Source organism: Myotis daubentonii, chromosome 10 (assembly GCF_963259705.1).
Source record: "Myotis daubentonii chromosome 10, mMyoDau2.1, whole genome shotgun sequence".
In the NCBI taxonomy this organism is placed as follows: Eukaryota; Metazoa; Chordata; class Mammalia; order Chiroptera; family Vespertilionidae; genus Myotis; species Myotis daubentonii.
In genome coordinates, this window is record NC_081849.1 from 17,262,476 (window position 1) to 17,275,071 (window position 12,596).

The following is a 12,596-nucleotide window of genomic DNA, read 5'->3' on the forward strand; positions in this document are numbered from 1 at the left end:
CTATTAAATTGCACACTTTAATGGGTGAATTGTATGATATGTGAATTACATTTTAATAAAGCTGTTATAAAAACAAATAAGTGTTGAAATGTGCTACATGGCCAATGGAATATTTTCTAGTATTTATGGTTATAAAAATTTTTAAATAAAAACAAAACCCTTATTTCTCCAAAGTATATTTTTATTATTCTATGGATTCATAATGTGTATTCCTCATAGCTGGCCTGCTTTTCAGTTTTTATAAAATAGTTTACCAATTATTTATTACCATGTTGAGCTAATCAGAGAGTATGTGATGTAGGAAAAAGGAAAATAATTTCTGAAATGTCCTTAAGATATTTGCTTCCCTGAAATTAGGAACTGTTAATAAAGAGAAAACAACTGTTTATTGAGAATTTTAAAAACACAGTTTTTTTTCTTAGCTATTGAGAATATCAGTATAAGTGTGGAATGGAATGGAATGGAATAATATAATATGGTATGGTATGGTATGGTATGGAATGGAATGGAATGGAATAATATGGAATGGTATGGTATGGTATGGAATGGTATGGTATGGAATGGTATGGAATGGTATGGAATAATATGGAATGGTATGGAATAATATGGTATGGTATGGTATGGTATGGTATGGTATTATGGTATGGCATGGTATGGAATAGTATGGTATGGTATGGAATAATATGGAATGATATGGTATGGTATGGTATGGTATGGTATGGTATGGTATTATGGTATGGTATGGTATGGAATAATATGGAATGGTATGGTATGGTATGGTATGGAATGGTATGGACTAGTATGGTATGGTATGGAATAATATGGAAAGGTATGGTATGGTATGGTATGGTATGGTATGGTATGGTATGGTATGGTATTATGGTATGGTATGGAATAATGTGGAAAGGTATGGTATGGTATGGTATGGTATGGTATGGTATGGTATGGTATTATGGTATGGTATGGTATGGAATAATATGGAATGGTATGGTATGGTATGGTATGGAATGGTATGGTATGGAATAATATGGAATGGTATGGTATGGAATGGTATGGTATGGAATAATATGGAATGGTATGGTATGGTACAATATAAATAAATCCTTGCATTCCAATGAAGGCTTTATTGACAGATTCTCAATTTCTGAATAACATTCTATAAGTTCTCTTGTAAACTATTTGTAGCCATTTCTACAGAAACAGTTTTGTCAACACTGATCAGGGTTTGGAACCTGATTTATTTGAAAGGATTTATTTGACTCACAGAGTACTAATGATAGTGCAGTCTGGGTGTAAGGGACAATGGCACAAGGAGGAGCAGGATCTATCCAAACACCCCCATTTTCTGGGTGCAGGCATGCCTCCAGGCAAAATTTTGAATTTTGCAGAGTGAGACTTTGATTTTAAAAGGTTCTGGAACCAATTTCTACTTGTGGGGCCAGGGGTCCCACACCAACAATTCTTGGACACCAACTGGGCGTCCTACAATTTTACTCAATTCTGACACTATCTACATGGGAGAGCAGCAGATCGTACAGGCTTAGCCCTACAAGATTGTCCCTACCTCTTCAGACACCAGTCGCCAAATCCGTATTTTCACCTGTGCTTCTGACCAACTGGCTGAGGTTTAGAGTTCCAATGACCCCCTCCTTCGGTTACATTAAGTTGCTAGAGTGGCTCACAGAACCTAGAAAAACATTTTACTTACTAGATCACCAGATAATTATGAAAGAATATAACCCATGGACGGCCAGATGGAAGAGAAGCTAGGACAGGTATGGGGAAAGGGCTGAGTTTCCATGCCCTCTCCAGATGTGCCTCTGTCCCCAAGTCTCCACATGTTCACCAACCAGGAGTGTCTCCAACTGGGAAGTTTTCCAAACCCTCTGTGAGTTTTTATGGAGGTTTCGTTACATAGGCATGGTTGGTTAAAACACTGACCACTGGCAGTTGGCTCGTCCTCCTGCTCCTCACCACTCCGCAGAGGATGGGCGAGAAAGGGACTGAGAGTTCCAACCCTCTAATCATCAGGTGGTTCCCAGGACCATTGGTTGGTGAGTGTCCTCATTAATCTAAAAAAGACACATGTTTATGGCTCTCTACAATTAAGAAATTCCAAGGTTTTAGGAGCTCTATGCCAGACACAGTGATAGAGACCAAAGATATATTCTTACTATAAATCACAATATCACAGGCTTCTACCCACTTCCCTTTCTATACCTCCTTCCCCATGTTCTAAATCTAGAGCCTTTCTTTCTAGTCATGAGGCATCTCTAAGCTTTGAGGATGCTCTACGCTTCCCATTGTGCTACCCAACTCAGGCATCTCTGTTTCTCCAAGGGACAGATTTACCTACACTCTCTAACATAACCTTTCTCTCAGCCAACACACACACATTTACATTCCCACTTTCTCAAGGCACCTTATTTAACTTTGTATTGTAAAAGAAGCAAACTTTCAAAGCATGATAACCTCTGGGTCTCCCAGAAGCATTTACAGATAAAACCTGTGTTTTTATAAACCCAAAAGTATTACTAATAATCAATAGGATTTTAAGCATAGACTTAGGGAATGGGAAGAAAAATTGGAAGATAGGAAAAGTTGAACTGCCTGACACCCATCTCTCTTTGGGATAAACCCCTCTAAATTGCTCCTGCTTTACCCAGAATGTATGTTTTGTCCCTTCCTGAACTTCAGCCTTCTTTAAATTGCCTCCTAAAGTTTACACTGTCTACAAAAAGAGCAACAATGGAATCTATAATGGTAGTGATTGGGGTTGGGAGGAAACATTGGGAAAGTGATGTGATAAGGATAATCAGGAACCATTCATGGCATGGATAATTTGACCATCTTACCATTTTTTAAAATGTATTCATGTTTTTCTATACATTAATTGTTTTTTTTCTTGGTTATAGATTGGGCTTATGGATACTATAGACAACAGAGAAAACTTGTTGAAGAGATTGGCTGGTCCTATACAGGTAAACATATTAGTGTATAATGAGTTTCAGAAGAAAATTTTATTGGCTTTTTGTCTATTTTTATATGTAATAGGAAACTATAATCAGATTATCTTTTTAAACTTAGCTACATGGATATTCATTTAGATTAACTAATACAAATGTTATATGCAAAATGACTTCTAGTGGATTTCCCATAAGCAAATTTTTGTTAGTATAGAGATATTGGTATCAAATAGAGCTGGATTTGAATCCCAGTTCTACAGTGGCTTTATCTCCCTGGGGAATATGCATAAACTACCTGAGGCTCATTTTTTTTTCATATTTGAAATGGAGGAGTATTCCGGACATTAAGATAAATGAAATTTGAACAGTGCCTTCTTATAAACAGAAAGCTCTCAAGAAATGTTACTGCTATTGTTATGAGGACAGTAGTGATTTTTTTATTCATTTAACAAATACTAATGGGATTTTTGCTCTCAGAGGGGTTTTCCTTCTGAGTTACTGTGTTGCACTCATTGGGATCAGGTCCAAATGATTTTTTAGAATTGCCAACCTTGGCTTAGAGCATCATGAATATCCGAAGGTGGCTTTACATGGTTACAACCAGACATCATGGTCAGAAACCCTAGGGCAGAGGAGAAGCTCCAGGCCTGATGGGTGGCATCTGGATGGGCCATGACATGCCTGGCGACCATCTGAGACAGTGTTGAGTGGTAGAGGAGTGGAGAGGGGTTGGGGTGCTGAGTGAAAAGGTGAAGTGATTAATAATAAAAAAACACCCCAAACTCATAGAAACAGACAATAGAGTATAGTAATTACCAGAGGGAAAGGGGATGGGGGAGGTAGAGGAGGGTAAAGAGGGGATAAGTGGTGATGGAAGGAGATGACTTGGGGTGGTTGAACATACAATACATTATACAGATGATGTGTTACTGAGTTACACACCTGAAACCTACATAATTTCCTTAACAAATGTCAACCCAATAAATTCAATAAAAAAGGAAAAAAAGAATAAAATTGGATGGATAAAATGGAATCAGATTGAAAGGGCTTTAATATGAATATAGCCAATTTGAACTTTATTTTATAGGTGAAGGGCAACAGCACCATGGATTTTATAGATAGGCGTGCATTTTATATTTTTCTATTCTTTCTTTAAAAGTAGTAAATATTTGTTGTACAAAATTTAGAAAATATGTTTAAAGCACAAAGAAGAATATAAAAACTACTCTTAAGTACTTCCAGGCTTATCCACTAAAAAAATTGTATATTCCTTTTAGGCCAGTTTTTATTATATTATGTTTGTATATTTTATATATAGTGTTATGCATCCAATATGCTGGAAATTATTTTTTGAGCATTTACTCATTTCAGTGATAATTCTTGTTGACCATCACGTTTTATTTTTAACCAGTCATTGTTTTTTTTTTTATATTTAAGCTACTGTAGAAGCAACACTAGATGAATAGACAGATTGATATAAGTCTTTATTTGTAATTTTATCATTTGGTTATTAAAGAATATTTGATATGGCAGTTACTGAGTACAAAAAAAATTAAATGCTTTCCTTCAAAATTCTTGATACACATAGCCTAACTGTTTTCCAGACTAACCCACTGAATGCTAGCCAGGATTGGTGATTGTCATTTTTAAATCTTTACTAATTTGATAGCTTTAAAAGTGACATTTTGCTTTATGTTGTTTTGTTTACCACTGAAGTCAAGATTTTTATTTCTATTAGCCATTTGTATGACCTCTTCAATGAAATAAGTTAAATGAGGACTTGGAAAATAATCAAGATATTTATCAGAGCAGGAAAAATGAGCAAATTAAGGCTTACCTATACTGTGAATTACTGGCAGATAGGTATGAGATAGATTTGTATGATGTTATATGGAAGGACCCGCCCTTAATTTACCCATTTTTAATTATGACCGTATATCTAAGAAATACCAGTTTTTTAACTTTAACATTTCAAATCCTGAGGAATATATAAAAGCAAAAATTATCCATAATTCTACACCACTTAATTATTTAATTGCAATTCTTTCTTTTTTTAATGTTTTGCTATTACATACCCAAGAAAGTAAACATCCCCAAACTTAAGCAATTAGTAGTTACTTAAGCAATTTTTTCAGAATATTGAACTTTAATAAAAAGGATTATTATATCAAAGTACCAAAATGCTTATAATATTAATAGAGGTAATCCAATTAATTTCATTGACAAAAATTACAATCTCATTTTTATTTGTAGTTTTCTGATTACTTAATTTCTTACATTACCCCAAACAAGAGGGTCTTGATTAGGGTTTTGAAAGGATATATGATAAATAAATACTACTTGAGGTAATGGTTATGTGAATAAAAATGATAGACATTAATAACTAATATAAGAAAATGGGTGATTCATTGGTTTCTCTTAAAAAATTGCACTTTTTATTAAAATTGTACATGCTATATTCTATTTGAATAAATTTGTGTCTTTCTCTGGATTTGATTCCAAGCCCTGGACCAATTCTTTCTTCTCTATTTTATACAAAACTCATAAAACAATGATTTTAAGAGAGGTTATTTTGAGTAAAAGATAAAGATAATGTTTAAGTACCTTTAAATTGTATTTAAAGTAAGATTTTTAAGTAAAGTATTTAAGCATAAGAGGAAAAATATTTTCTCTTAGTCTTACCTCATTAAAATAATACCAAGACTAAGGCTAAAAATTACTAACAATAAAACAATCATCAAACAAGAGGAAATACCAAGATAAATCCAAAGGAAGAGATAAAAAATGTGAAGAAAATAACTGCTAACATGTTTTTCTACTTTTGAAACATTTGAAAGTCTTGACTATTCAAATATATTTCTTGATATTTCAAATATATTCCTGACCTGAGAATATTGTTACTTTTAATGATTTAGGGAATTCCTCTAAAATTAATTTGCTTATAATAAAGAAAAGCCAAAATGCTTCTCCTAAACCATTTTTGGCATCATGTTATATTCTTTAAAGATACATGTCATTTACACTTATTTTTACAGAAAGTTGGTTTTAGATAGAAAGTAATATAAATGTACTGATATAAAAGATAAATTTTTCATGTCTGTTTTTATTTGTAGTATCAGTTGGGTTGTAATTTTATTTTATAATAATATTTATTGGGGTGACATTGGTTAGTAAGATTATATAGTTTTTAAGTGTACATTTCTATGATATATGGTCTGTGCCCACCACCCAAAGCCAAATAATCTTTTATCACCATATATTTGACCCCCTTTATCCTTTACAACTGCCCCACCTCTCTTCCCTCCGATAATCACCATACTGTTGTCTGTGTCTATGAGTTATCGTTTGTTTTTCTTGTTTGTTCATTTGTTGCTTTGAATTTTATATCCCACATATGAGTGAAATGATATGGTTCTTAACTTTTTCTGTTTGACTTATTTCACTTAACATGATATTCTTAAGGTCCAACCATGTTGTTGCAAATGGTAGTATTTCATCTTTTCTTACAGCTGAGAAGTGGTCCATTATATAGATGTACCACATCTGCTTTATCCAATGACACTATCGAATGACACTTTGGTTGTTTCCATGTCTTGGCCACCATAAATAATGCTGCAATGACCATAGGGGTGCATAGTATATCTTTGCCAATAAATGTTTTCAAAATTTTCAGGTAGATATCCAAAATAGGGCTTGCTAAAGTCATATGGTAACTATATTGTTAATATTTTGAGGAGCTAGCATATTGTTTCCATTGTGGCTGTACCAGTGTACATTCCCACCAGCAGTGAATGAAGGTTTCTTTTTCTCCATGGCCTCTCCAGTTACCACTTGGCTTGTTGATAATAGCCATTCTGACAGGTGTGAGGTGGTATCTCATTGTAGTTTTGATTTGCATTTCCCTAAAAGCTAGTGAAGTTGAGCATCTTTTCATATATCTGTTGTTCATTTGTAGGTCTTCTTGGGAGAAGTGTCTGTTCAGGTTCTCTGCTCATTTTTTAATTGGGTTGTTTGGTGGGATTACAGGAGTTCTTTATGTATGTTAGATATTAACCCCTTGTTTGAGCAGAGAGCCCAGAGATAAGCTCATATGTATATTTGCAAATATTTTTTGACAAAGGAGCAAAAAAAAAACACAAAGGAGAAAAGAAAGCCTCTTTAATAATGGTGCTGGGAAAATTGAAAAGTCACATGCAAAAGAATGAAACTAAACTATTGATTGTTCCCAATACAAAAATTAACTCAAAATAGATCAAAGACCTAGATATAAGAGCTGAAAAAAATAAATTACATAGCAGACATAGGTAACTTACGACCTTGATCCTAGAGAAGATATTATGAATTTGACCCCAAAGACAAGGGAAATAAAGGCAAAAATAAATGAATGATCATATCAGATTAAAAAGCTTCTGCACAGCAAAAGAAACTCCCAACAAAACAAAAAGGCACCCAACCGAATGGGAAAAGATATTTGCAAAGAACAGCTCCAGGCTGTAAGTTTATTACCAGTAACTGATGTAAAAAGTATTGTATTGTTCTATTTTCAAAGCTTTTTGTGCTTTGTAACTTTATATCTGGCCACTGTAACTCATTTTGTCTTTCTTTTCCTCCAAAATCAAAATCCTAGTCTTTTATAAAAGTGACAGCACATTTTTGCCCCCCTAATAATTATGAAAAAGTCTGAATACTTGGAGTGCATTTATTACCATGGAAGATAACATCATGATGGACAGCCCTTTTGTTCTCCTGGAAAATATTTGCTGATGTCACTATTTGGGGATTTAATCCAGGATATCTTTTAAAAAGATTTATTTGGATATCACTAGTAGGTATTAGGGAATGCTGATTGCAGGATAAACTTTCTCCAAGAAGTTTTTCATAAGGATTAAATTTCTACCTGCTTTGGCTGGTTACATTTATATTTCCTATTTTTAACTGCCAAGAATATCACAGCCAATTTTTAAATGTTCAGCACTCTGTTTGGATAGTTTTTGCTGTGGATAAAAAGTGACATAGATAGCCTTTTTAGGAAACTTGATACAGAGAGACATGTTCATAGATAAAAATCATCTGGGTTTAGTTTCTTAACAACCACCTAGTTTTAGAGATGGAACTAAAAGTAAGTTATTTTCCTCTAGACAATAAATCTTTAAAGAGAGAACTCAGATATTCACCAGGTATGACTAAAATGAAAAACAAGCTTTAATGTGTCCTCCATTCTTTCTAAACTAGAATCAAAAAATGACCTAAGGAGAGAGAGGGTTATGTTATGCCCAGATTTCAAGATTCCCAGGAGCCCACCAGGGAGCCAGCCAGTCCGATGCAAAAGCAAAGAGTCCTTTAATACAAGCTAGCTTGTGCTCCCTGTACACCACACTCACCGACACAACGGCAAGCCCAGTGGCCGAGAGAGCGAGGCCTGATGGGACTGTGGGTTTTATAGGGGGGTGGAGTAAGGGCAGGAGAGAGGACTGTGGGCCCCGCCGATTGGCCAGGCACAAGTCGGTGTCTCATTACACAGGATGTGGTCATAGTGATGGCGTGCACTTCCCTTGATTATCATTGGCTAGTCCAGAGAAATCCTGGGTGTGGCTAGCAGAGGCTTCTTCCGGGAAGAAGCCTTGCCGAGCACATGGCTCTGTCCAAAAATGGAGGACCGAGGGCAAGATGGAGGGCGCAGTCCTAGCCCCCCCACCCCCCCCCCCAGGGCGAGCTGAGCCCGGGCTTCAGGGGCCAGTCCAGTTGCCGGGGGTCCAGCAGATCGGCCAGTTCCAGCCCAGACAGGAAGTCCATGTCCTTCGTCTTGTCCCCGGGGGCACCAGCAATCGCCTCCTTAGGCAACTTGGTAGCCCTCCCCCCGCAACCACCACCTGCTCCCGGGAGGTCACCATATTGATGCCGAACTTAGTGCGGACACCCGATCGGCATAGCGCACTACAGCCCGGTCGCCGGCTCTTCGGCTCTTCCTCCACCGCCGCTGTTGCGCGGGTCCGGTCCAGGGGTGGCGGGTGGGTGGCGGCCTGCACCAGGCTCTCGCTGTGGGCTGGGGCGTCGGTGCCCGAGGCTGCCAGCAGCATGGTCAGGCTGTGCCTCATGGGGCCTGGCAGCCGGCCCACGTAGGCCCCAGCCTCTCCGACCGGGCTTCGAGGGCCCCAAGGACCCCCGGCCCTAGTGCGGGTAAGCAGGGAGCCGATCACAAGGGCGGTGAGGCCCTGCGATGACTCGCCCTTTCAGTTACAGTTCTCACCAAGCACCAATGTGTGTTGATTGATAGAGTGTAGTGTTGTGTGTTTTCCAGCAGACCAGGGTCCCTGAGCAGCTGGGTTTGCCTCACCAGGTCAGGAGAAGACAACACTTCTAATGTTGGGTTTATTATTTACCAATGCAGATACCACTGTGTATATCCTATTGTCTTAAAAGGAAGCCACAGAGCTCTCCCTTTAATGGGCTAATTGTGTCTAGACCTGGCATCTGTAGAGTGGAGGGGTCTTAGCATAAACAATGCACAGCTCTTTGCTCTCTCTTATTTATTTATATTTATTTATTGATGTATTTATGTATTTATTTTACTAAACCATTGACTTAAGGTAGCTTTTATTTACTAAGGATTAATCTTAGATCACAGGAATTGAAAAGCATTGAGTTAGTTTCTATATTTCTGAAAATTGTAGAATGCTCAATCCTTAATAGTGCTTGCCTTTAAATTAATTTTGACAATACCATCTGGAGGTAGAAAATTATCGCATATTTATAAAATACATCTATATGCATACCCAGATAAACACACACAGAGAACAGTTGGATTCAAATTTTGTTTTCGAGGCTTTTTTTGATTTATATCTGCCCTTGACAAGTCAAGTTCTAACTGACCTTCCCCTTTTAAAATAAGGACAGCCATTTTTAACACCTTAAAGAATTGTTTTGACATCTAAATGACATAATAGGTTGATCTATTTCTCTAAACACTCTTTTATGAAGCTTCTGGAGACCAATGAAATGTTTAATTTTATAGCTAGCTTTTTCTAATTGTGTGCACAAAAATTAATTTAGAAGTATCAAGGAATCCTCATCTTGGCCATCTTTATATTAATGGGAGACTGTGGTGGGCCTTGCTGGAGTGGAGGCTCTATTTCCCGTGTTAATTTTGAGATCTGTGGAGCCTGAACAAACTTCTAGGGAGTACCAGCCTTTATGTGCACATCTCTAGATGAGCCTAATGCTGTGGACCTCCGTCTACTACTTGATGCCCTAGGGGCAATTTTTTCTCAGGAAACCTCGCAATGATTCTTTGTCTCCTAAGAATAGTAGAGAAAGGGCCACAGAGCCTACCGGGTGTGTTGGAACTGTGGTGCTTCCCAGGCATGGGCCCCTCTCTCGGGGGGAACCCATTCCAGGGTGCCTTTCCCTTCTCCCCAGGGCTCCCACTGGCTTCTCTGGAATCAACTATGCATAACTGCACTAGACAACTCCTGATGCCCAAGTCTGCCACTCTAGATATGGGGTTTGAAACAACTGTTGTCACCCCATTGGCTGTTCTGGTTGGGGAAGCAAACGTTCTCTCTCTGTTTCAGAGCTAAAGAAAGTTCAGTCTCTCATTTAACCAGCAAATATTTGTTCGGATTCTGAGTAAGTGTACGATTCAAAATCTAAAATTAAAAACTACAACCTATTTTTTTTTTCCTTTCTCTTGGTTATCTCACCCCAAGGATTTTCTAAGAATAGTCCAAATAAAGTCATGGTCTGCTACTCAAAGCATGGAGGCCTGAAATCCCAGTGAAACTCACCCCAGTTCACCCAATACTAAGCTGGGGGCCAGTAGGGCACAGTGGCCCCTGCTTGTACCTGGCACCAGGTCCGGGCCTCTGGGGTGATCCTGGGTAGGCTTCTTTGGAGTCCTGCTGGCTACGCCAAGTAAATGTCAATGTAAGAAACATCCAAACCTGTAGAGAATGTTGTAAGAGCTTTTTCTGAGCCAAACTGATAACATATGCCAGGGAGCGAGATCTCAAATGCTCCCCCAGTTCTTTGCTTTACGATCAAGTTGCATCATCTTGCTTATAACTTAGGGCCTGTTGGCTCCTGCTCCTTTAGGAGACAATCTGCTGATCAAAGGCACAGACTCATTAAAAAATGCCATTTTCTGTGTGGGGAGGTGGTATAGGTCTCAAAAGGGAATGTTTCAGATGAGGACATTTTGCAACTGCTTAGCTCCAACTGACTACAGATTACTTTTTTTTTCTGAATTCCTAAAGTGTTAAAAAGAAAGCAAATGAAAGTCTTTATCCAAATGGATGTGTCTCTCTCAAGCAAATTACACCTAACCAAGCATTTATACTGTGGATTATTCACTATAAAGTTTATTATCTCTTTTTATTGTTAACACAAGTAGCTAAAGGTTGATAGTATTTTCAATTTCTATGCTTACTAGTACACCTAGAAAGTGAAAAACTATACTCCCTAGATAAAAGCCTTAAGATTCTTAACTTTAACTGATTGATGAACGGCTGAAGTAAATTGGTTTTGACTACACTTGATGCTAGTATCATTCATAACAGTTTATCTTGGTGAGCTATATATTTCTGTTCTTTCTTGTATTGTGTTATCATTGAAATGTGTCAGATTAGTTGCTATCTCAGTAGAAAGGTTTTGCCCTTGAATATTTGTACATATAGAATTCTATTAAAAATTACTAGTAACATCATGAAATTTATCTGTAGGAGAGCTCATTGCTTTACCATAGCCATTTAAAATATTACTGAAAAGGAATCACATTAGGCTAAGGTTGTTTATGAAAGATTACACAGTTATTATATGTGAAGAAACAATGGCAATCTCTGCTGGCTACCCGCTGGGTGGAGAAATAGAGGGTGGAAGGAGAGAAGGTAGTACTCTTTCAGCTGTATTTTTATATAGGTTAAAAACAACTATATAGGATGTTTGCTATCATTATGTTGAGAAATGACAGGGTTGGTAAATATAGTTGACAGTCCCGTTTTTAAAGTTATTATAGGAAAGTGAGCAAGGCGTGTTAGTCATTGAGACAAAATAGTGAATGTTAAACCTGGAAATGTCAGCACTAAAATCCTTAGTAATTTAGTTCTTTCCTTAGTAACTGCATTTCATTAAAGGGCTTCAGAAGGTGAATTTCCTTCTTCCTAGTAACCTAAAATTTTCTATGACAATACCTGAACAAAGACAATTCAATAACAATAAAAACTAAGTTACTTGGCCTTTCTTTTTTTTTTTTTTTTTTTGATATATTGAACACATAACCCACGATCATCATGGGAAATGTTCGGATCCTCCAATTGAGGTATTAGAACTTTGCAACTTCAAGCAATAGATGGGCTTTCACTGCTGCATTCTGAGGAGTATCACTATTGAAATGGAGTCTTATTGCCCTGTCTGGTATGGCTCAGTTGACTGAAGCATCGTCCTAGACACCAAAAGGTTGCCAGCTCTGTTCCAGGCCTGGGAACTTGCCCAGGTTGCAGGTTCAATCTCCGTGTGGCCAACCAATGTTTCTCTCTCACATCAACTTTTTCCCCCTCTCTGTCTCCCTCGCTCTTCCTCTTTCTCTAAAATCAATAAAAATTTATTGCCCAGCCAGCATGGTTCAGTGGTTGAGCG

General features: G+C 37.4%; 1 protein-coding gene across 4 annotated transcripts in view; it reads left to right on the forward strand.

The window, feature by feature from the left end:
• The window catches only part of PTPRZ1 (protein tyrosine phosphatase receptor type Z1), a 178,420-nt gene that overhangs the window by 54,364 nt on the left and 111,460 nt on the right, over positions 1 to 12,596 (forward strand). For all 4 annotated transcript variants that reach the window (XM_059711665.1, XM_059711666.1, XM_059711668.1 and 1 more), the window contains exon 2: positions 2,916 to 2,981. In XM_059711665.1, the coding sequence (XP_059567648.1) occupies positions 2,916 to 2,981 (66 nt within the window). The remainder of the gene's footprint in view (positions 1 to 2,915; positions 2,982 to 12,596) is intronic.